This window comes from Microcaecilia unicolor, chromosome 2 (genome assembly GCF_901765095.1).
Source record: "Microcaecilia unicolor chromosome 2, aMicUni1.1, whole genome shotgun sequence".
NCBI lineage: Eukaryota > Metazoa > Chordata > Amphibia > Gymnophiona > Siphonopidae > Microcaecilia > Microcaecilia unicolor.
This window is the reverse complement of record NC_044032.1, coordinates 97605430-97630039: the sequence shown is the minus strand read 5'-3', so window position 1 is coordinate 97630039 and position 24610 is coordinate 97605430. Positions and strand designations below refer to the sequence as shown.

Genomic DNA, 24610 nt, shown 5'->3' with positions numbered 1-24610 from the left:
TATCGGTGGGGTTGTGGGCTGCTTCCAGTGGGCAGCAGTTACAACTCTAGCAGCGCTTATAGCCTGCCTCAAGAAGATTGGCTGGGTGTGAGAGAGACCCGCAGCACCTGCAGAGAATAAGAAAAAGGTCGGGCTCCATGGTATCGGGCTACCCATCCACATCTGCAGCCTGCTGCGAATCGAACTCCAATAGGCACTGACCTTCCTACATGTCCACCATATGTGTCCCGCTGTGCCCCTTACTCCACAACCCCTCCAGCACAGCCCTGTTGTTGTGGGGTAAATGCGCTGAAGACGCTCAGGCATCAAGTACCAGCGGTACAACACCTTCACCGCATTCTCCTTAAAAGGTACATGAGATGACACTCCCACCGCAGCCCGCTCCATTCTCTCCCATGTCGCCTCCAATTCCATGCCCAGCTCCCTTTGCCAGCTCTTCCTATGAAGTGTGTAGTTCGGAGATTGCCTGCTAACAATATGATAGAGGCGTAATACCAGCCCACTTGTCTTAGGTGGACCCTCGCAGATGGTCTCTCGTGTTATTTTTTTCCCTGGTCTCTACCTCCCGAACTGCCTGTGTCTTAAAGGATGATAGTTGAAGGTAGGCATACTGGTCAGACCCCACTATCGGGAATCTCTCAAGGGCCTCAGGGTACGTCAATAAGGTCTCCCCTTCAAACAATTGACCCCACAATCATAAACCTCCCGTGTACCATCTTGTGAATACTCCTTTTATCGTACCTGGGTAAAACAATGATTGTGGGCAATGGGGGACAGACGAGAGAGTGTAGTACGTCGGTGTGGAAACATACTATCCCAATTTGAGAGGGTGACGTGTATATAGAGGGACACAATTCCTCCTCCAGAGACCTAAGAGAACTCTGGATCCACATGAGTGCCCCCAGCGACCTTGCACCTAGGGTATATTGCTCTAACTGCACCCATTGCCGGTCTGGGTAGTCCTGGAACCATTCTACTGCTGCGCGTGCTTGAATCGCTCTGTAGTACCAGGCCAGATTGGGTACCCCCAACCCTTGATTGGGAGGGCCTGAAAGAGGTAGAGCAGGCGCGGCAAAACATTCATCTTTACAGCAGCTATTCGGCCAAACCATGAGAGGTCAAAGTCACCCCATTTACCCAAGTCTTCAATGAGCGCCCCCGCCAGGCCCTTAGTTTACAGAGAAAAGGTCCGTGAGGTCTGCCGTCTAATTAACCCCCAGGTAGCAAATGCTCTTGTTAGCCCACCGGAAGGCATAAGAAAACCTCAACGATCCCACGAACTCCCCCGGGAGAGTCACGTTCAGTACTTCAGATTTTGACACATTAACTTTAAATCCCGACACAGTCGAGTATTCTTTTATCTCCCGCAGAAGCCCAGGGAAGGTGGTCAGGGGGCGAGTGACATACAGCAACACATCATCCGCGAAGAGGGATAGTTTGTTCTCTCCCACCTATGGAGAGTCCTGAGATATTTGGGTTGGTTCTAAGCTTGGTTGCAAATGGCTCCATAACCATTGCAAACAATAGGGGGGGGGGGGGACAAGGGGCAACCCTGTCTAATGCCTCTATGTAAAGGGATCATTGCAGAGTTGCCCCCATTTACTCGAATACACGCTTTAGGAGAGCTATAGAATGCTTGGATCCACCCATGGAACTGCGGTCCTATCCTATGAATGGCCAATGCACCCGGTCGAAGGCCTTTTTGGCGTCTAAGCTAAGGAGGCAAAGAGGCCTCTGCATTCTCTTAGCCACTCGCCTGATATTGTCTGTTGCTTTTCTATATGGGACAAATCCCACTTGGTCAGGGTGGATAATGGCTGGGAGCAAAGGTGCCAGTCGGTTGGCCAAAACTTTAGCTAGTATTTTAACATCGGCGTTCAAGACGGATATTGGGCGGTAGGACCCACAGTCCTTATGATCTTTATTCGGTCTAGGCAGTACCGCAATCCATGCTTCCATCATGGAGGTGGGTAAAGACTCCCCATTCCCAATCAGGTTAAACAGGTCAGCTAGTAGCAGGGCCAACTCGGGCGAATTTCTTAGAATTCGTTGGGGAAGCTGTCCAACCCCGGTGATTTACAGGGCAGGTGTTGAATAGCTTTTTGTATCTCAACTGGGGTGACCGGCGCATCGAGAGTGGTCCTCTGCTGATTTGTTAAAGAAGCTAGGTCACTCGCAGCTAGGTAATCTAGAATAGAGTCTAAAGGAGGGTTGGTCTCCCGTGCGTGTAGCTCCTGGTAAAATTAGCTAAAGTGCCTCCGTATGGCTTCAGATGTGTTCGGCAGGTCACCCCTCTCGTCCCTAATGTGAGTGACCGTTCAGTCTACCTTTCGCCTGCGTAGCTTTATAGCCAGGAGACGTCCAGCTTTATTGGTGAATTCATATGATCTAACCGTATTTCTGGTTTGTCACCAACTTAATTGTTCAGAGTAGATAGTCCAGTTGGAGCCTCTGCCCATGCAGTTCCTCCAGAACAGCTGAGGAACCACCCAACTTGTGCTGCGCCTCCAGGATCCGAATCCTTTCCATGCATTGTGTCAGCTGGGCCCTACGAACTCTCGCACGCTTGCTAGCTATCTGTGTAAAGTAACCTCTCGATACTGCCTTCATAGCATCCCACACAACACTGAGAGGTGGGCCCGACTCCATATTGAACTCCAGGTACTCCTTCAGGACCTTCCTGCATCCCTCCGCCACCTCCCCCTCCTGTAGTAAGTCTGTGTTAAGCGTCATCTTTGACCTCTGCTCTAATGGTTGGCAAGGTAACCCAAACTGGGGCATGGTCAGAAATTGTCGCTCTACCGATTCCTGCTTTCGGGCCCCTCTCAGCTAATGTAACGTCAAAAAAGATGTAATCGATACGTGAGTACGACTTATGTATGGGGGAGAAGAATGTGTAATCCATCATAGTCATATGACTTAGTCTCCAGACGTCAAGGGTTCCTAGTGAGTAGACCAGGGAACTCAAGGCCAAAGAGTCCTTAGATACCGAATGCTGGGGTCTCCCGGATCTATCTAGCACCTGGTCCATAACTTCATTAAAGTCACCCCCCAAGATCAGAGAGCCCTGGGTAAATGTAGCTAATATGTTCTTCACTTTGGTGTAGAAGGTCCCCTGGTGTTCGTTTGGTGCATATAGAGATGCGAGAGTGAGGTCTACTTGGTCTATGACTATTTGCAAAAACAAAAAAACGCCCTCCCTGGTCTCGTTTGATATTCAGTATTTGGGCCGATATGGATTTGTGAAACAACACTGCCGCTCCATGCTTTTTGGATCCATCAGCAGAGGAGGCAAAGAAGGCACTGGGGTAGTCTGGGTGGGAGAGAAGTCGCTCATGCACTCTGCGGAGATGGGTCTCCTGCAGCAGGACAATATGCGGTTTTAGCTGCTGTAACTCTTTAAACAACTTCTGCCTTTTCTGAGGCATGTTCAGCCCCTTCACATTATATGATATTTTTAAGTCTGTACTCATTACTGGGATATTACATCAGTTTTTTTTTCCCAACAGATAGTCCACCCACTTCATGTACTTGTGCTTCCCGATACCAGTGGTGCCCCCAACCCACACCTCCCCCCCCCACCCCCCCCTGTCTAACACCAACTAGAGGGCACAAGTCCCCATTGTGGGAAAAGAGAACGTAACACACGAGCATCCACACATCCCACATTCACGGAGGTCAGAGCTCAGTATCTCCATCCGGTCCAGAATTTCATCCTTCGATTATTATTATTATTATTATTATTTTTTTAATCTTGTATGCCAGAAAGTAGCTGGCAATGTTCGCCTGCGATTCCTTTTTTTGCAGGCGGTCTCCGCGATTCCGCCAACGACAGCGCGGAATCGGAATCAGATGGAGACGCCCTCGCCATTGCCTTGTGGTGCTTTGCGGTTTTGCTCGTCCCGCCACCAGCTGACTTCTCTGGATCTTTAGTTCGCGCCGAAGACGCTTTACTCATGCTGCTGTCGATGAGGAGCGATGGGGAACGCTTCAGGCAACTTTAAAGTGACTGGTGACTGCTTTTTATTGCTATTTTATTTATCGGGGTGCGGGAGCTAGAAAGCTAGGCTGCCATTGATAGCGGCGACGTCACTTCCTCTCAAGGTCACCAATTGTTTAACCTCCCTCCTCACCTTACCAGGATAGTGCAGTATTCAGAATGCCAATTACCTTCGGGTGCTTCTCCCTGGATTACCTTTACCTTTCCTATTGATCACAGGAAAAGATGAACTCCTTTTAGTTCTTTTAGAAAAGGGAAAAAAAAATTGTAATTTAAAAATAGACCACCAATGTATTCTGTAAGGCAGTGGGCAAATTTATTAATCAATGGGTTGTATGTAACACAGGAAGAGCAGTAAATTCTTCAAACAAAATGTTTAAAGCAGAAATGCAGGTTTCTTTTTTTTTCTCCTGTGAGTGGAAGTTGCAAGCAGATGGCAAGACGCGAGTCAGTGTGCCCACAAATTCCTAAATTTGCTTATCTCGCTCTTTCTTTATATTCTACTTTCCCTCTGTCACATGATCATACATTCCACAACAAACTTCCTTTTATTGGTCAAATTATTTTTCACTGGTCTGGTTACTTTCTCATATTTGGCCCCAAATGTGCTTACGTGCTCATGCTCACCTCTCACATCCTATAACTTGCTACCTCTTTTATTTCAAGTTTGTATCCTTGCGATGTCCTTGAAAATGCTGTGCTTGTGGTTTCTGCTCTACTCCTTCCCCATCATGTTGCCCAATACTCTAGAGACCTTGCTTCTTGTATCCTTCACCCTCAGTATGAGTCACTTTGGAATCTCTCTTATTCTTTTCTTTGAAGGTTCACCAGGCACACTAAAATGGCCAGTTTCAGTGGCTAGTAAAACATAGTGTTTATACAACGGTTTGTAGAATAGCACTTATGTCCAGGAATCGCAGCTAACTTTAGGTGTGGTCATTTGTACCAACTGAAACATAGTTCAAATGTTCGCCCCTAAATTAGGTTCATATCCCCATTATTCTGTAACAGTGTGCGTGTATACTAGGACCGCCCCCGTTCCACCCATGACACTTCCATTTCTGTGCGCCCTTTTTCAGAATGCATGTAAATTTAGTGTGTAAAGTTCAATTAAATATAATTAGTGCCAGTAACTGCTTGTTAAAAAGCCAACGGTGCTTCAATTAAATTTGGGCATGCACCCACATTTGTGTGCACAATTTTTGGCAGCTTTTATAGAATTAGGGAGTTTAATTTCTAATCTAACCTCTAATGGCAATGAATTCCAAATAGGACCTTGATAAAGAATAGTTGTAAATAACTTTACTCATTTTTTCTTCAGGATGGAATCCAAATAGAAAAACTCAGATGTCCTTTAAGATCAAGTTGCAACTTGATCATGTTTTCAAGGCTGCCTGAAAGATATTCTCGAGCATTTCATCACATGTAGTGTGCCTTTTCTAAGATTAGAAGCTATACTTCCTCTTTTCTCCTGTCTTGAGTGCAGTTTGATTCTGCTGCTTAAGGTGCTGGGACTTCCATCCTTTAACAGGAGTGGAGGAGTAGCCTAGTGGTTAGTACAGTGGTCTTTGATCCTGGGGAACTGAGTTTGATTCTCACTGCAGCTCCTTGTGACTCTGGGCAAGTCACTTAACCCTCCATTGCCCCAGTACAAAATAAGTACCTGAATATATGTAATGTATATGTAATGCATATATGAAAACTGACCTGTTCAAAAAGGCATACCACAAACAACCATCCTAATTACTAAATAATAAAACTGATCATGAACTAGACAAAACCGAACTTTTATCACCTGACTGACCTACCTCACTGAAATTAACGAACAAGCACTACCACTCAAATCCTATGATGAAAATGATTTCTCTATAATTGATGACCTAACATATGATACAATCCAATCTATTACTCAGGAACCTATAGACAATAACATAACGTATTCTTCTTTATCATGTTTGTATGCACCTTAATGCAATACCACTTTCATCCTTATGTCGAAAAAGATTTCTCTATAATTGATGTAATCTTCTTTACCATGTATGTATGCACCTTAATGCAATACCATTGTAACTCTGCTAACCGGAAATGGCAATCGCCACTATGGCAAATGTAAGCCACATTGAGCCTGCAAATTGGTGGGAAAATGTGGGATACAAATGCTACAAATAAATAAATAAACCGCTTTGAATGTAGTTGCAAACAACCTCAGAAAGGCGGTATATCAAGTCCCATTTCCCTTCCCTTCCCTTAGAAGAATCTCACTCTTACGTAGTTATTCTTGGTTTCTGTCTCTTCTAAGAGAATTGTGTGCTACAAGTTTTAACATGCACAGATCCCTTTCTCTGGTTTGTGGAAGCAGGAATTTCGGTTAAACGATTCTATCCTTTGTTCCAAAAGGGGTGTCCTTATTTCAGGTAGATCAAATCTTCACTTTTGCTTCATGTTTGGTCACTTTAATGTACTAAAGTACACAAAGGAGCCTATTTTAGACTTAAAAGTTCCATAGTAACCTATGGAAAGTGCTTTGAAAATGAGCCACAAAGATTTCCAAGGTTGGGCAAATTGATTTTTCTCTTTACAGATTTCAGGTAAGGTGAACCAACTTCTAAAACTATGTATTGCGCAGTAACTGAGGCAATGTTTCATCAACATATATATTTAATTTCAAAAGAAGGGGACTTCCAAAAATGTGAAAACTTTATATCTGAGTGTTTCAAGCACATGGGCTGAATTACGAGCAGTGCTTCCAGTTTTGGAAGAGTGGAGTGTGTGGCCTAGTGGTTAGGGTGGTGGACTTTGGTCCTGAGGAACTGAGTTCGATTCCCGGCACAGGCAGCTCCTTGTGACTCTGGGCAAGTCACTTAACCCTCCATTGCCCCATGTAAGCCGCATTGAGCCTGCCATGAGTGGGAAAGCGCGGGGTACAAATGTAACAAAAAATAAAAATTTTGCAGCTGCAGACTGGTGATAGTCATTCCTGATTTCTTACATTTGCAGAGAATTGGGCTGTAGGTAGTATCATGACTGTGTATTATGTTTAGGACTGAAATTATTTGGGCAGAGATTCTGGCATCCTGCCCATCTTGGGAACTGCTTTTATATATCCCACAGGTTCTGGACTGGTCTGGTGAGAATGCTAAGAAAGGAGAAATTAGGTCTTACCTGCTAATTTTCTTCCTTTTAATCCCACTAGACCATTCCAGAAATATATAAACCACTTTGGTATACATTAATAATGCTCTTTTTACTCTTTTATCAACAATCAAACTTTCTTCAGGTTCAGTGTTAGCAGTTTAACTTAAAAAAAAAAAAAATTTTAACCGATGATATATTATGATGAGTATTACTAGTACTACAACTCAAGTAAAATGGAAAACAGATGGTCCATACTTTGTCATTTGAAATACTGGGCATCTAAGGCTGTGCCATACCCTTATTAGGAGAAGCATGCACAATATTTTTTCTTTTTCTCCATCCACTGGTTAACAGGCACAATGCACAGATTCTAGACTAGGCTGGTGGGACTACAGGGAAAAAAAGTTAGCATGTAAGACCTAATTTTCTCTTTTAAAGCCAGAAATTTCAGAAAAGGGGACAAGTTCATTCAACAGCAAGAGGTCTAAAATTTGTGGATGAAACTAAGGTGTTATCCGCATATAATAGGAACGCCACAAGATTCTTTCTCATTCTCACTGGTCTAGTGTTAACAGTTTAGCCCTTATGTGACCTGCAAAGGACTCAATTGCTAGTGCAAAGAGGTGTTTCCCTCCACCCCCCCCCCCCCCCCACAAAAAAGCCAAATTCCTCTGACATCTGATAGTTAACCAAGATGTTACTTTTGTGTTGAGTGCAGCACCTCACCCACTTCTGAAAATTCTTCAAGTTCAGGTACTGCAGGGACCTAAAGAGGCAATCCCATTTTACTCTCTAGCACTTTTCTGAACATCAAATACACAGTGCCTTCTGTTTGCATGTTTTAAGGTAGTATAATAGTTACGTCCCTCCTAACATTGTCCCCTCTCTGCCTGCCTTTGACAAACCCATATTGATTTATAGTAATGTGAAAAATGTTTTTCCCTCATTATTGCATATGTTACGCTGAACAGACTGCAGTAGTAGACAAAGGGAACCTGTGTAAACACACGGCAGATTTTTATCCATCTATATCACAGATTTGTAAAAATATCTGCCTCCTCAGTTTATCAACCAATTGAACAAATGTATTTGATAATTAGATTCGACTGAGTGAACAAAGCAAGGCTTGATTGCAGCTAGCCCTGTTGAATCTAAACTGCACTATATATTGAACCTTATCATGAGAGTGAAGTAGTCGCCACAAAGTTCCTTCAAAAATGCTGTGCTGTGATCAGTGGAAATTCCAGAAGTGATTAGGAAAAAAGCTGTTGAAATATATCAGCTTGGAAAGGGTTACAAAGCCATTTCTAAAGCTCTGGGGTTCCACTGAATGACAGAGTTATCTCCAGATGGAGAAGACTTGGAATGGTTGTCAATCTTCCCAGGAGTGATCAGCCTGCCAATATTACTCCAAGGACTCAGCAACAACTCATATGGGAAGCTGCAAAACATCCCAGAAGAACATATAAAGAACTGTAGGCCCCTCTATCCTCAGCTTTAGTGACTTCACAATAAGAAAAGAATGCGCAATAATGGGATTCCTGGGAATGTAGCAAGGTGGAAATTTCTGCTGTGAGTAACGTTAGTGTTTTCTCACATTTTTGTAAAAACACACCTCTATGATCCACATTCGTTTGGGATAATGTTCTATGGATTGATGAGTCAAAGTGGAACTCTTTCGGCAACATGGGTCTCATTATGTCTGGCTTAAAGTAAGTACAACATTCTACAGTAATATTATACCAGCAGTCAAACAGGTGGTGGTAGTGTGGTGGTGTGAAAATGTTCTGGTGCCTCAGGACCTGGAAGGCTTGCTATTTTAAGGAACCATGAATTCTGCACTGTACCAGAAAATTCTTAAGAATTCCTGTCATCTGTCCATGAGACTGATCCAAAACACACTCGCAAATCTACATTTGAATGGCTGAGAAGAAACAAAATTAATATTTTGGATTGGCCTAGTCAGAGTCCTGACTTGAACTCATTAGAGATGCTGTGACAGGACCTGAGTTGAATAGTTCATGCACAAAAACTGCAAATATGTCTGAATTAAAGCAATTCTGCAAAGAAGAGTGTAAGACTGATACCAAATTATAGGATGCATTTGGTTGCAATTAATGGTGCTAAAGGTGGTGCAGTCAGTTACTGTTTCAAATGGCTGATATAGGTGTTGGATAACTTTTGTTTCTTAAAGAAATGAAGTAACAAGTTAAAAACTGTAATGGTACTCAAGTTCCCTATGTCTGATATTATATTCTATTTTAAAGGGCAGAAACCATTCAGTGTGACATATACAATAATAGGGGCAATCGGGAGGGGGGAAAGTTGTGTTGTGGTGTTTTTTTTTTTCCTCCCCCCACTTCACTGTATGTCGGGTGTTCTCATCCCAGGCCTCGGGACACACCAAGCCAGCCTGGTTTTCAAAATTTCTGCAATAAATGTGTGTAAGAGATTTTCATAAATGGAGGTAGTGCATGCAAATTTATCTTGTGCATATGCATTATGGATATCTTAAAAAAACAAAACCAAATACCACAGACTGGCTCGGTGTGTCTCGAGGACTGGATTGAGAATTTATGCTAATATAAAACTGTGACTAGATCAGTCCTAAAATAAACACTTTAAACTCAGTATACAGTTCTGTCTTAATACTTAGCAAATCAGAATAAACTGCTATAATCAATATTTAAGATTTATAGTGTTTATACTCCACTAAGTCATTATGTTCTTAGACTGGTGAAACTGCTTTGAAGTTTTAGAGCCAAGTCATTTTTAAGGTCTGTGTAGCTGTAGCTTAACATTAGTTAGGTGTATGGCCACCCTGGTATTAATGTGTGCAAAGCTAAATAATTGTAGAATAATTAATGAGGTTTGTCAAGTTAATGTACCTTAAAATTCTGGAGTACTTTCCCACAATTTGTTTCCTTCTGAACTGTAAATTTTAAAAAGAACCCCAATCTCAAGTTTTTAAAGGATGAAATGTAAATGTCAATGGAAGCTTATATGGAAGGACACAGCATGACCCTTACTCCATGACACTGGGCTTGTGAAAATGATTAGGAACCTGTAAAAGGGTTGTTGAATTTGAAAGTAAAAATGAAAATCTTTGGGTGGTTAGGATCCAGAATATATTTTTGGAGCTGAGTAGAAAGGCTAAATTTTGAAACTCTTGCCTTTCATGTTCTAGGAAGAGATAGCAAAAGACCTACTATCAGGTGATGATGAAGAAACTCAATCCTCTGCGGATGACTTGACGCCTTCTGTTACGTCCCATGAAGCCACAGACTTCTTCCCGCGACCGTTACGATGTAGGCAAATAACAGTGGTGATGGTTGACTTGAATTTTGTTTCTAATCTAGAGCCAGATTTACAAAAGTTTTATATCCTGTTTTTATACATAGAATATTTAATATATCTGGCCCTTAATATAATGGGTTTGGACATGTCCTCTGCAAATGTGATTTGTAAATACCAGGGGAGATTAGGAAATAAGAACTCTGGGATCCTACTGTGTGGGGAGTTTTTTGTTTGTTTTGTTTTTAAGCCTTGGAATATTCAAAGAAACATTGTAGTAATTGTGTTGCAACAATTTTTTTTCTTTTCACTTTTATTCTGTAGTCATTTTGCTCTGTAGATTTTTTTTTTTTTTCTGATACTTCTTATGTATCTAATTTGAAAAAGAGAATGCATCATGAAGTGGAACAAGGCAAGAAAGATAGCTACTCCCTCCCAAGCTTCTAAACACATAATTGGGTGGGGGTATGGTTTAACAAAATGCATGGACTGAAACATTTTAGATATTTAAATGTAAATTAATTGCTGCTATTATGTTTCTCCTTTTGCATAACTCCAGAAACAATGATCTGGAATTTAGTAAGCCCTAGGACAGTGAGCTATATTTTCCTTCATGATGATTTGCTGTGATCCTGGTTAAAGTGTCCTGATTATTTATTGTATTTATTATGACATGTCTACCCCGCATTTTCCCAAGAAAGCTCAGGTTCAATGCATCTTACATAGCAAAGAAGCATTTCAAGACAATACAAGAATACAAATATTTTTTTAAAAAGTTCTTTTTATATGAGCTGAACAGAGATCTAAAGAAATGGGTTTTAAGTAAACTTCAAAACAACATATAATTGGCTGAGAGTCTAATATACTTGGTAATGAGTTCCAGAGTTTGGTACTTTGGTAAGAAAAATTAGCATTATGGATAGTTTTGTAGGTTGTTTTTAAATCTTGTAATATGAGATATTCTCTAGATGACGAGGTAGCATTTTTTTGGTGATAAATTAATGAGATCTATCATACAAGATGCTAAGATACCATAAAGAAACTAATGAACAAGAGCACAGAGCTTAAATGAAATTCTTCCATTAATGCCCAGGGAGGTTATTTTGTTGTAGAATTACAGTTGATGCTGTTAAATGGTTAGAGAGGATTTCAGGTTATAAAGTCATTTACTTTTTTTTGCATAATGGCTACAGTTATGGGATGGACACGGAATACTCCAGTAAAGCTGTACTGTTTTGAGCTAATTGAGAGATTTGGCTTCTTGGTCTATTACTGCACTGTGTTTAATTTTACTTGTACTACTTCTAGAAGTCAGATTACCTGTGCTGCAGTAATTGATTAGGTTCTAAAAGTCAAAAGTTAGCTTGGTGTTAAGATTTCAGTCAGTGGCGATATCTTCAGAAATTCGCTGTGCCATGGACAGGCTTCGGCATTGAATTTCTAGGTATATTCAGCACTTAACTGGCTATGATGAATTGCATAAAGATAGGACTGACTTTCATGGAGTCCTGTGTATGCAGTTACCTTGGCCAATTAAGTACTGAATATCAGCACTTAACCAGCTAATTGCTGACTCTGCCCCCAGAATAGCCAGTTAAGTGCCACTGAATATGACCGGTTAGCCCTGAACAAGTGATTTAACCAGCCAGCAGCTGATTTTGGTCAGTTAAATCGCTTTGTTATTGAACCCCTAGGTTTTCCAAATGAACAGACTATACATGATCATGAAAGTTTGCACATGCCATTAGGAGTTTTACACCACTCAAAATGATACTGGCCTTCTCTTGAACACAGAACTAGCTCATAAAACTACAGGGTGTTTAAAAAAAAATTTTTTTTTAAGTGAATTTATTTGAGGCTTGTTAGGAGATAAGGAGTGAGGCATAACAAACTAGGCACATATTTAGGGCCCAGATTCACTCCCGGAGACAGACTACTGATGGCCAAAGTACGCAAAAGCGGCATGTACAAAGAAGTAAAGCAACGCATGCAGGAACCGATAGCCGAGAGCTTACCCCAGCAGTGTGCATAAGACTTAATAGTCTCAGACAGAGAATACTATAGTCACGAAGTACTGATGGCCCTCTGATGTATAATAGTGGCTTCTGAGGCAGATAGCTGCCCTGTTAGCTGTAGGCAGAAGACTAGATCTGCTTCTGCCCACAAAAGTCGGTCTATCCTTTCCTGTCCCTGTGCATTGTCTTTGTCAGCAAGCAGCACTTCTTACCTGCTTTTTTTCCTCCTCTGGTGTCTTTTCTTTGCAGTCCAGAACCATGCAGGGCCTTGTTTGTGGATGTTTAAACTGCATTTTTCTATTACATCCCAAGGATCGGTCCAGACAAATAGGTTGTGACCATCCACCTTCAGGTAGAGAGAGAGAACTCTGAGGTGTGCCTCATAAGCTCCTGCACTTAGCAACCAAGCCAGTATTCTCCATCTCCAACAGGCAGGATAGCAGCTCCTGTGTGCTGTGGTTACTTCTGTGTGGTTTCCTATCCTGCTTGCAGGTACAGTTGAGTTTGAGGTTGAGAATATCATGTGCCTCAGGTGTAAACCTAGTGGTGTAGGTCCTTCCCTGCTCCCAAGTTGCCACTTTCTACCTCTTTATCTCATTTAAGCCTTCTTTTTCTCTTGCAGCCACTGCAGTTCCTTTTGAGAGTGCTTGTGCTGTGGGAAGATTGTGGGGCTTCAGTGCCTTGGAGGTTACGAGACTGGCTGTTTCCTGTGACTATAATGTTCTTGGAGACTATTAAGGCTTGTGCTGTCCTAGGGTAAGCTCTTGGCTGTCTGTTCCTGCACGCTTTGCTTTACTTCTTTGGACATGCCGCTTTTGCCTACTTTGGCTTTCAGTACTCCATCTCCAGGAGTTGAATCTGGCCCCGCTCTGATGGCGGTTTTGGCAGACTCTGGACCAATAGCTCCTGTGCTCTACAAGGCTTTGACAGCCATTTTGTCAGCGTGTTCCTCAGCATGTCCTGGGATGTTGGTTTCGTGGGGGTAGAAGTCTTTACCCTGCTGTTCTTGCCTGAATTTGTTCCTTTATTACATCAGGCCTTTTTATTAGTCAGCTCGAGCTGCCTTTCCTTCTTCCCCTCAAGTTGCTTTTGAGGAGCAGCTTCCTAACAAACAAACCTTTCTATTTTGCAGGATTTGGAGAATGTTCCTCCTCAAAACTCGGAGGAGGTTTTATCTTTGTATTCTAACTGTCCTAGTTCTTCTGATGGCCCTGACTTGGACGTTTCAGAGGCAGACGGGGGTGATGATCCTACTGTAGCTAGGCTGTTTTTGAGATTGGAGTTGCCTCTGTTGATAACAAAATCTATGGAGGTTTTAAACATTTCTTCCTCTGCTTCTCAGTCCTCTGGCCCTCCTCCATCTATTATGTCAGGTACTAAGAGACCTCCTTATCTTTCAATATTCATTAGGTTATGCAGGAGTATATTGCAGCTCAGTGATAGACCCCCAATTCTAACCGCCAGGTGGCTCGCACTATGTCCAAATTATATCCCCTTCTGCCATCTGATTCAGAGCAGTTTGTTGTGCCTGTGGTGGATGCCGTTCTTACCGCGGTTACTGAATGTACCACTATCTCTGTTGAAGGCGGCACTGCATTAAACGATATGCATGACTTCAAGCTTGAGGTTTCCTTGAAGCTTGCCTTTCAACTAGCTGTGTTAAATTCTCAGGCAGCAATTTCTTCTTCTTTTGTAGCCAGGGCTGCTTTATCGTGAATTTAACAGTTGTCCATGTTGAACTCTTCTCCAGACTTTCTCCCTATCCTAGAGGCGGGGTTGTCCTATTTGTCAGATTCTCTTTATAGATATTCTCTGAGCATCAGCTAAGAGTATGGCCTTGGCCATTTAGCCGTGACCCTGGTTCTAGTTGAGGGATTGGGCTGCTGATGTGACATCCAAATCTCTTCTTGCAAAGTTGACCTTTTGGGGGAAACTACTCTGGTGTGGATTTGGAGAAGATTGTTGGAACTGGGAGATTCCAAGGTCCAGCCTCATCTCTAGGTAGCTAAGTCTCGTTTTTGAGAAGCGCAGAGGTGTATTGACTCAGGAAGGCTAGTGCTTCCGTTCCAAAACCTTGTTTTCCTCAGACTCAGTCTTCCTTTCAAGGAGGCAAGAAATCCTTGTCCTCCTCAAGAACCTCTTCCTCTTCGCAGCCCTCGCAATGACTAGGTCAAGGTTCAAGGTGGGCGTCTTTCCCGCTTTCACAAGGAGTGGACCACCATTACTGCAGACTAGTGGGTCCTCTATCATTCTCCATGCTACAAGCTAGAATTTTAAAATCCACTCACAGATCTTTTCATGCTGTCCTCTTGCGGCAGTTCTACAAAGAGTTGGGCAGTGCTAACTACCTTAGCCTTTTTAAGGCAACCGAGGGGCCATTCTGCCCTTTCCTCCAGCAGAGAGTGGCATCCCAAAGAAAGAAGACTCTCTTCACCCAGTTCTGGATCTCTGAGTGCTGCACTTCTGCATGGAGACTTTGTTCTGTCATAGCCCTGGTTCAGCCAGGTGAGCTTCTCAACTCATTGGACCTCAAGGGGGCTTATATTTATATCCCAGTTAGACCTCCTCACAGGAAATTTTTCTGGTTTGTGATCCTGGGAGATCATTTTTAATTCAAGGCCATGCCTTTTGGCCTCACCACTGCACCTCATTCATTTTCAAAAGTTCTGGTGGCGGTGACAGCCTTTCTTTGTCGGCAAGGGATTCAGGTACATCCTTACCTGGACGATTGGCTAATTCTGGTGCCACCTTATCAAGAGAGCCTTCACAATACACAGACAGACCTGTCTCTTCTTTCTGCATTGGGTTGGGTAGTGAATTACAGCAAGAGTCATCTCACCCCCACCCAGACCCTGTAGTTTCTGGGAGTGTAATTCAATACCCAGGCAGGGAAGGTTTTCCTGCCTCAGCATCAGCTCAAGTTCAAGCAACCAGATTCTCACGCTTCTCTCTCTTCCCTGCCTGTGGGTGTGGGAATTTGCTCAGGTTCTCAGTTCTATGGCTGCAACGTTAGATATTCTGCCTTGGGCTAAGTTCCACGTGTGGCCCCTACAGTTGTCCCTGTTGAGCTGGTGGTCTCGGGGATTTACGACCAGCTGGTGCTGTTGACACCTCCAGCCAGACGGAGTCTAACTTAGTGACTTCTCCCTGCACACACTCAGGCAGAGTTGTCTTTACAGATGCCCAGTTGGTGTGTTCTCACCACCGATGACAGCCTTTTTGGATGGGGAGCCCATTATCTCCACCGCTCTGCACAGGGCTGTTGGTTGAGAGTAGGCTTCCTGGTCCATCAGCAGGTTGGAACTTCGAGCAGTCCATAAAGCTCTACTAGCCTTTGCGCCTCTTCTTCGTGGGAGGCCGGTTCGTGTGTTCTCAGACAATGTCATAGCCATGTCTTACATCAACAGAAATGGAGGAACAAAGAGTGTATATCTAGCCCAAGAAGGGTGTCATCTTTTTCAGTGAGCGGAACTGAACATTCCGATTTGATTTCAGCCTCTCACATAGGTTCACTGAATTTGCAAGCGTGTCATCCTGAGAAGGTCGTTCTTGTAGCTCTGGACTGGCCCAGACATCCTTGGTATGTGAAATTCGTCCTTCTTCAAATCGCTGCTCGGTTGACTTTTCCTCCACAGACGAACTTATTGGACCAAGGATCCCTCCTGTTTTGGCTCTTGAGAGGTTGCGATTGAAGAATAATGGTTACGCGGATAATGTTATTACTACCTTGCTGTAAGCTGGAAAGCAGTCTACTTATGCTAGAGTGTGGAGAACTTTTGAGAACTGGTCTACACAGTATGGTGTTTATCCATTTTGTGCTTCCTTTGCTCAGATTTTAGACTTGGGCTCTCAATTCGTTCAAGGTTCAGATGGCAGCTTTGGTGTGTCATAGAGGCAAGATACAGAATGCCTCATTGGTTGCTTACTCTGATATAGTGTGATTCCTCAAGGGAGTCGCTTATCTGTGTCCCTCTCTCTGCCATATTTGTCCTCTGTGGAGTCTCCAAGTGGTTCTTAAGGCTCCTCAGTCAGCCCCCTTTGAACCCCTTCATTTAGCACCTATCAAAGATCTTATTTTAAAGGCAGTATTTCTAGTTGCCATTTCGTCGGCACTGATAGTTTCAGAGCTTCAAGCTCTCTTGCACGTATCTCTTTCTCCGCTTTTCTGACTTGGGAGTTTCCATTCGGACAGTTCCATTCTTTTTGCCGTTGTATGTTGTATCTTTTTCATGTTTCTTCCATCTTTTTCCAGGGAGGTCTATTCTGCACAATATGCTTCCCTGTGATTTGTTTGTTTAGATTTTGCTCGCACCTTTTCAGTAGTAGCTCAAGGTGAGTTCCATTCAGGTACACTGGGTATTTCCCTATCCCTGGAGGGCTCACCTGAGGCAATGGAGGATTAAGTGACTTGCACAAGATCAGCAGCAGCAGTGGAATTTGAGCCAGCCATCTCTGGATGTCAAGATCACTGTTCTAACCAGTAGGCCACTCCTGGATGTGAAGCGCGTCTTTTTGGGCTATCTTACTGCTACCAACAATTTCAGGCAGTCTGATCATCTTTTTCTTTTTTTTTTTGTCCTCTTTGCGGGACCGCGGAAGGGTTTGCCAGCCTTCAAAGCGACAGTGGCTCGATGGCTTAAGGAGGCTAGTACTTTGGCTTACATTCTGAGGGGTAGATCTGCTCCCATGTACATCAAGGCTCATTCTACCAGGTCTTTGACTTCTTTGGCTCCGACTCTTGTTGTCTCTTCGCCACCCTTAACTCCCTCCTTAAAGTGCCCTCCACTCCCCTCCCCCCTCACTCTCCTCAATCACTGGCTGACTACTTCCACGACAAGGTGCAGAAGATCAACCTCGAATTCACTACCAAGCCACCACCTCCTCTTCACTCTTTAACCCACTCCCTCAACCAACCAACCCAGGCCGCCTTCTCCTCTTTTCCTGATATCACCGAGGAGGAAACCGCCCACCTTCTTTCCTCCTTGAAATGCACCACCTGTTCTTCCGATCCCATCTCCACCAATCTACTTAACACCATCTCTCCTACTGTCACCCCCTCCATCTGTCACATCCTCAACCTCTCTTTCTCCACTGCAACTGTCCCTGACACCTTCAAACACGCTGTAGTCACACCACTTCTCAAAAAACCATCACTAGACCCCACCTGTCCTTCCAACTACCGCCCCCATCTCCCTCCTACCCTTCCTCTCCAAGATACTTGAACGCGCTGTCCACATCCGCTGCCTTGATTTTCTCTCCTCCCATGCCATCCTCGATCCACTTCAATTGGGTTTTCGCCCACTTCAGTCGACAGAAACGGCACTCTCTAAAGTCTGTAATGACCTGCTCCTTGCCAAATCCAAAGGTCACTACTCCATCCTCATCCTTCTCGACCTATCCGCTGCTTTTGACACTGTCAATCACAACTTACTTCTTGACACACTGTCCTGATTCGGGTTCCAAGGCTCCGTCCTCTCCTGGTTCTCCTCCTGGCTCTCCTCCTATCTCTCCCAACGTACCTTCAGGGTATATTCTCATGGATCTTCCTACACCCCCATCCCGCTCTCTGTTGGTGTTCCTCAAGGATCTGTCCTTGGACCTCTTCTTTTCTTAATCTACACCTCCTTCCCTGGGCTCGCTAATCTCATCTCATGGCTTCCATTACCATCTTTATGCTGACGATACCCAGCTTTATCTCTCCACACCAGACATCACGGCGGAAACCCAGGCCAAAGTATCGGCCTGCCTATCCGACATTGCTGCCTGGATGTCCAACCGTCACCTGAAACTGAACATTGCTAAGACTGAGCTCATTGTCTTTCCACCAAAACCCTCTTCTCCTCTCCTCTCCTTCCACTCTCCATCTCAGTTGACAACACCCTCATCCTTCCCGTTTCATCAGCCCGCAACCTCGGAGTCATCCTCGACTCCTCCCTCTCCTTTTCTACGCATATCCAACAAACAGCCAAGACCTGTTGCTTCTTTCTCTATAATATTAGCAAAATTTGCCCGTTTCTCTCTGAACAGACCACCTGAACTCTCATCCACTCTCTTGTTACCTCTTGCCTTGACTATTGCAACCTACTACTCACTGGCTTCCCACTCAACCATCTATCCCCCCTTCAATCCGTCCAGAACTCTGCCGCGCGTCCTATCTTCCGCATGGACCGATAGACTCGCATCACCCCTCTCCTCAAGTCACTTCACTGGCTCCCGATCAGATACCGTATACAGTTCAAGCTTCTCCTACTAACCTACAAATGCACTCAATCTGCAGCCCCTTATTACCTCTCCTCCCTCATCTCCCCGTACGTTCCTACCCGTAACCTCCGCTCACAGGACTAATCCCTCCTCTCAGTACCCTTCTCCACCACCGCCAACTCCAGGCTCCGCCCTTTCTGCCTTGCCTCACCCCATGCTTGGAATAAACTTGCCTCACCCCATGCTTGGAATAAATTTCCTGAGCCCATATGCCAAGCCCCCTCCCTACCCATCTTCAAATCCTTACTTAAAGCCCACCTCTTCAACGTAGCTTTCGGCACATAACCCTTTACCTCTATTCTGGAAACCTATACTGCCCCATTTGATTTACTGCATAATTGTCCTTTAGATTGTAAGCTCCTTTGAGCAGGGACTGTCCTTGTTTAAAATTGTACAGCGCTGCGTAACCCTAGTAGCGCTTTAGAAATGTTTAGTAGTAGTAGTCTAGGGCAGTTTTGTTGACAGAGATCTGTCAGTCAGCGACATGGTAGTCTTCTCATTCCTTTGTTAAGCATTACCATTTGAATGTGTCTTGTTGAGCAGATGCTTCCTTTGGAACCACAGTTTTTGCTGCAGGTATATCATAGTACCTCCCCTCTTAAGGATTGTATTTGTACATCCCATTTCTGTGAACTGATCCTGGGGACATAATGGAAGGAAAATTAATTACCTGATAATTTTCTTTCCTTTAGTCCCAAAGGATCAGTCCAGAGTCCGCCTGCCTTGTGATGGTTTCGGTTTTTCCAGGTTCTGTATAATTTTGGGCGTTTTGTATTCTGGCTCCGTTATTTCTAGGGCACGAGTTTTGCCCTTTATTTTATAGTTCTTTTTTCTATCTAGAGGCTGGAGTTCTTTCTCTGGAAGTCGCTCTCTTTCACTGCTTTGTTATCAAATACTGCCTTGGTTGCTAAGAGCAGGACCTTATGAGGTACAACTCATTAGAGTTCTCTCTCTCCACCAGCTGGCAGATGGTCACATCCCATTTGTCTGGACTTTTTCCATTATGATGAGGGGGCCCAATGCACTTTTATTGTTAAGGCCCATCAAGGTGAACTGTGCACACATTTTAAAAATTCTGCAAAATAAATATTATTTTCATTCTGTAAACAGAAAATTTCTTATTCAAAGATGCAGAATATTAAAGTTTTTGGTGCAGATCCTCCCCAGGACTGCAGTGCACCATAGCCAGGGGTTTTGCTTTCAGTTTCTTTTTATAAATTCAGAAATCCACTGACTCCAAGGGCTGCAGGCAAAGCTGAGTTTTTGCAGCAACCTCAGTGATGGTTTTAGTTGTTGCAAATGTCAGCAGTTGAAAACAATCAGTACAACTTGCAATTGCTGTTGGGTTCTGCACGTTTTTGCAGCAACGCAGTGATGGTTTTAGTTGTTGCAAATGTCAGCAGTTGAAAACAATCAGTACAACTTGCAATTGCTGTTGGGTTCTGCACGTTTTTGCAGCAACGCAGTGATGGTTTTAGTTGTTGCAAATGTCAGCAGTTGAAAACAATCAGTACAACTTGCAATTGCTGTTGGGTTCTGCACATTGTCAGATGAAAATACATGACACGCAGAAGTCCTGCCATGAAAAAGCAGTTCACAAACACGCATTCTTCTTTCTCTTCATCTTCACCCCTCTCCTCCATCTCATTCAGCTCATCTCATTCCCATGCATGTCCTATTGTGTGCTCCACTCACATTTCCTTACCCCCTCGTCTCGCTCTGTAAGTCATTTCCCAGCTTCTGTTTCTAAAATTTGACCCTTCAGTCTACCTTCATTGTTGCACCAGCTGCATTTCAACCACCACATGGTGCAGTCAGCGAGGTGCTTGAAAGCCTTATTTTTGTTAGTCTCATGAGAACTGCACAGGACTAACAACATGCTAATAGCACTGTTCAAAAGCTGTATAGTGAAGGAACGTGGTAGCCCCTGCTGTATTTCAAACATGGCTCTACCCATAAGAGCCAACTTTTCAAAAATTATTGAGGGTGCTCAGGCACCCACTGAGCTGGTTCCTATGGCTCTACCTCACACCAGCTTGAATTGAAGTCCTCTGAGAGTAAATCCTTTTGTCCTCGTCAGGATGGAGAATCCTGTTGGCAGGAGCACTGGGCTGCACATATAGGAAAAGTTTTGCTCATTTCTCTATTCACACAGCTGGAAGTTATCTTCTTTTTAGTCAGCAAGATAAGGAACAATATGGGACATTTCATATTCACTTCTCATTCTATAGTGACTTGGTTCACTCTTTCAACATGATCATGTGAGCAGTACCATTATTACTGCTTATTTTTATAGTGCTATTAGACGTATGCAGCACTGAACACTAAACCCCTATGAAACAGTTCCTGCTCAACAGAATTTACAATCCTAATCAAGATGGACAAACAGGACAAATAAGGGATTAAGGAATTACTTATTGTGGGAATGATTAATGCAGACATAGATACTGAACAGGTGAATAAGAGTAAGGAATTAAAAGCAGCCTAAAAAAGAAGGGCTTTTAGCCTAGATTTGAATATGGCCAGAGATGGGGCTTGATGTACCTACTTAGGAAGTCTATTCCAGGCATTTGATGCAGCAAGATAAAAGGAACCGAGCCTGAAATTGGTAGTGGAGGAGAAAACTACAGATAAGAGACTTAACCAATGAACTGAGTTCCTGGGAAAGCTTGTAGAGAGAGAGTGAGTGCTACTGAAGAGCTGCAGAATGAATGCGCTTGAGTCAAAAAGAAGAGTTTTTGAACTGTATGCGTAAATGGATAGGGGGCCAAAAGTGACTTGAGGAGAAGGCTAATGTGAGTGTAGTGACACTGGTGGAATATAAATCATGCAGCAGAATTTTGAACAGAGTGAAGGGAAGAGAAGGTTTAGTGGGAGACCTGCGAGAAGCAAGTTGCAGTAATCTAAGCGTGAGGAACATAGTGGCCCCTGCTGTATTTCAAACATGGCTCTAACCATAAGAGCCAACTTCTCAAAAATTATTGAGGGCGCCTCCGTTCATCCGTGGGGCTAATTACATCTGTACGCGGCGTTTGGACCTACTCAAGCTGGCCCTGAACCTCGCCTTGAATGGATTGCCTTCTATAGCTGTATGATTGCTCTTTCGCGTCCGGTCCGCTTGTTGCCGTCGGTTTTTACTTCGCAACTGTCGTTTCTCTGTGGCCTACTGCGTCTTCGCTAGCCTGTGTCCACCTGGAGCTTAGCCGTGCGTCTCCCTTCTCCGCCTGCTTCCTGAGTGTCGAAACTCCGATGGGGTGCCTAGTGAGGAGGAGAATCTGCATGTGCCTGCCCATCTTCTGTTGTGCAGCTCTGCGTCAAATCAGCTGGAGCTTGTTGTGCCGGATCGCTGACGGGGTGCCCAGAGAGGAGGAGCATCTGCATGTGCCTGCCCATCTTCTGCTGTGTAGCTCCACCGCTCCGTGTCGGATCAGCTGGAGATCTTTGTGTCAGCTGTACACCGTGGGTTGCCCTGGTTCCGCTGTTTTCTGTCAGACGGGCTAACCCTCCTCTTCGGCTTGTGGACTATTCAGCACTGAAGGGCCATTGCTGCTCAACCTAATTCGGTCCTTGATCTGCACACTTCTGCCCCTTGTGGTTCTCTCCAGCAGTGCACCGCGTTGGATAGCTGAGACATTGACTTTAAGTTTAAGGTGGAAATTTTGTCTGAGTTCAGTGCTGCTTCAGGGGTGCAGACCCTGTCATGCTCCACTCTCTGCTCCTCTTCCTTCTACTTTCTCTCGCTCCCATCTGTGTCTTTCCCTCCTCACTCATGTCTGCCTGCAGTTCCATTCCTGTGCTTGTTTCCTCTCGGCCATTATCTCACCTCTCTTACCATCTCCCTGTGGCTGCCCTTCCTGGCCCCCACCCCTGTGCCTTTCGGCGACTACGCCAGTGTCGCTCCCAATCAAAGACCTATCCAGCATATCTCCTGTACGATCTCCCATCCGGATCCATACCTCTCCATCAGCGTGGGCTACATTAATGCTCGGTTTGTAATTAACAAGTCAGAAACTGTATCGGACTGGCTTACCACTGAAAAACTGGACCTACTTTTTATAACTGAGACATGGATACATGACTCTTAAGGACCCTATCCTGCTTGACCTCTGCCCCCCTGGCTTCAAAATCGTGCACTGGACCAGACCAGGGAAGAGAGGTGGTGGCCTTGCCGTGATTTACCACTCGGGTCTCCATATTGACTCTCTGGCAGAATCCATAACACCTAATCTTGAGATCGCCTCCATCAAGGTCCACAGCAGCTCTCTTCAAGATAGTCTCTGCTGCATTCTGTTCTACAGACCACCCAACAATTGGGCTGCCAGTCAGGCTGATTTCATGGACTTTCTCTCTGCTTCCTGCACCGCTTATTCCAACATTCTGTTCCTTGGTGACCTGAATCTCCACCTGGAAAATCAGCTGTCTCCCAGCACTTTCCAATGCTTGAACTTCCTCAAACTTCTGGATTTTCATTATCCTGCTCTGCGTCCGACACATTTCAAGGGCCATGCCCTTGATCTGTTTGCCTACAAGCTCCTCTGTGACTCTGTCCTCAGTGTGTCTCCTCCTGCGTGATCAGCTGTCCCTTGGTCTGACCACTACCAACTGAGGTTTGCTCTCCGCTGGCGGAAGAATAGTCACCCTCTTCCAGCATCGCCTGCCACTTACTACACTAGGGGGGTCGTAGATCTCAACTCATTTTGGGAGAAAATTTATGGATGTGCCTGGCATGCCAACGCTGACTCCTTCAGTTACCTCACTTGTTGGGAGAACCGATGTCAATGCATCTTGGATGGGCTTGCGCCTTTGCAACTTAAATCTTCCCTCCAACGTAAATCTACAGCCTGGTTCACTCCCGACCTTAAAGCGCTCAAGCAACAAACTAGGCGGCTGGAAAGGGCGTGGTATAAATCTAGAAACGCTCACTCCTTATCAGCTTGGAAGCTCTCTCATCGCTCTTACAAGTATGCTATCAAGCAGGCCAAAAGGACTTTCTATCAGAAAAAAATTTAAACAGCTATGTTGGACGCACGGAAGCTCTATTGCCAACTGAATTCTCTACTCGACACCTCTCTGGTTACCTCTCCAAGCGTGGGCATGCCATCAGCGGTCCAGCTGGCCAACCACTACAGGGACAAAATCCTTCTACTCCGGAGCACACTACCTTCCAGCTCGTCCAGTGCCACTGCCTTCCTTCGAAGTCTTGCTCCCGCACATGACCCTTGCCCAGCTGACCGTCACTGGTCCACCTTTGAGCCAGTCACCACGGAGAGGGTCTCTAGCCCTTCGCAAATTTTTTCGTACGCACTGCAAGCTGGATTGCTGCCCTAACTACCTGCTGCAATCGGCGCCAGAGCATTTTTTTCTCTCTCTCTCTCCTCTTCTCTTCTGCTTCACGCTACTGTTATTTGTTGTACTTTCTCCTGCCTTGTACGCCACATAGAACCCACCTTGGTGGGATATAAATGCTCACAATAAATAAATAATGTGGATAAGGGTTTTGGTAATGTGTTCAGAAAGGAAGAGACACGTTTTGGAGATGATACAGAGAAAAAAATGACAGGTTTTAGCATTCTGCTGGATATGCTCTGAGAAAGAGAGAGATGAGAGCTGACGAGACAGGGAAGATGAGTGTGTTATCCACAGAAAAAGAGAATGTTAATGTTATATTCCGCGCAACACCTTTAAGTGGGTACGGAGTGGATCACAATTGAAGATATACCAGTGTACAAAACTGGGAGCTCACATATTTTAGAAAAAGAAACAGATTAACATACAATAACAGCATATTGTCTGAGGACAAGCAGGCTGAATCATTCTCACAAGTGGGTCGATGATCTGGGTCAGCCTGGGAATCGGCATAATAGCCAGCAAAAAATTCTCTAGAGCCTTCTGGTGTGTGTACTGC

General features: G+C 44.4%; 1 protein-coding gene across 1 annotated transcript in view; it reads left to right on the top strand.

The window, feature by feature from the left end:
* Positions 1–24610, top strand: part of MIER3 (MIER family member 3) — a 167618-nt gene that overhangs the window by 54869 nt on the left and 88139 nt on the right. Inside the window, 1 exon segment of the mRNA XM_030193155.1 lies at positions 10323–10443. Coding sequence (XP_030049015.1) covers positions 10323–10443 — 121 coding nt within the window.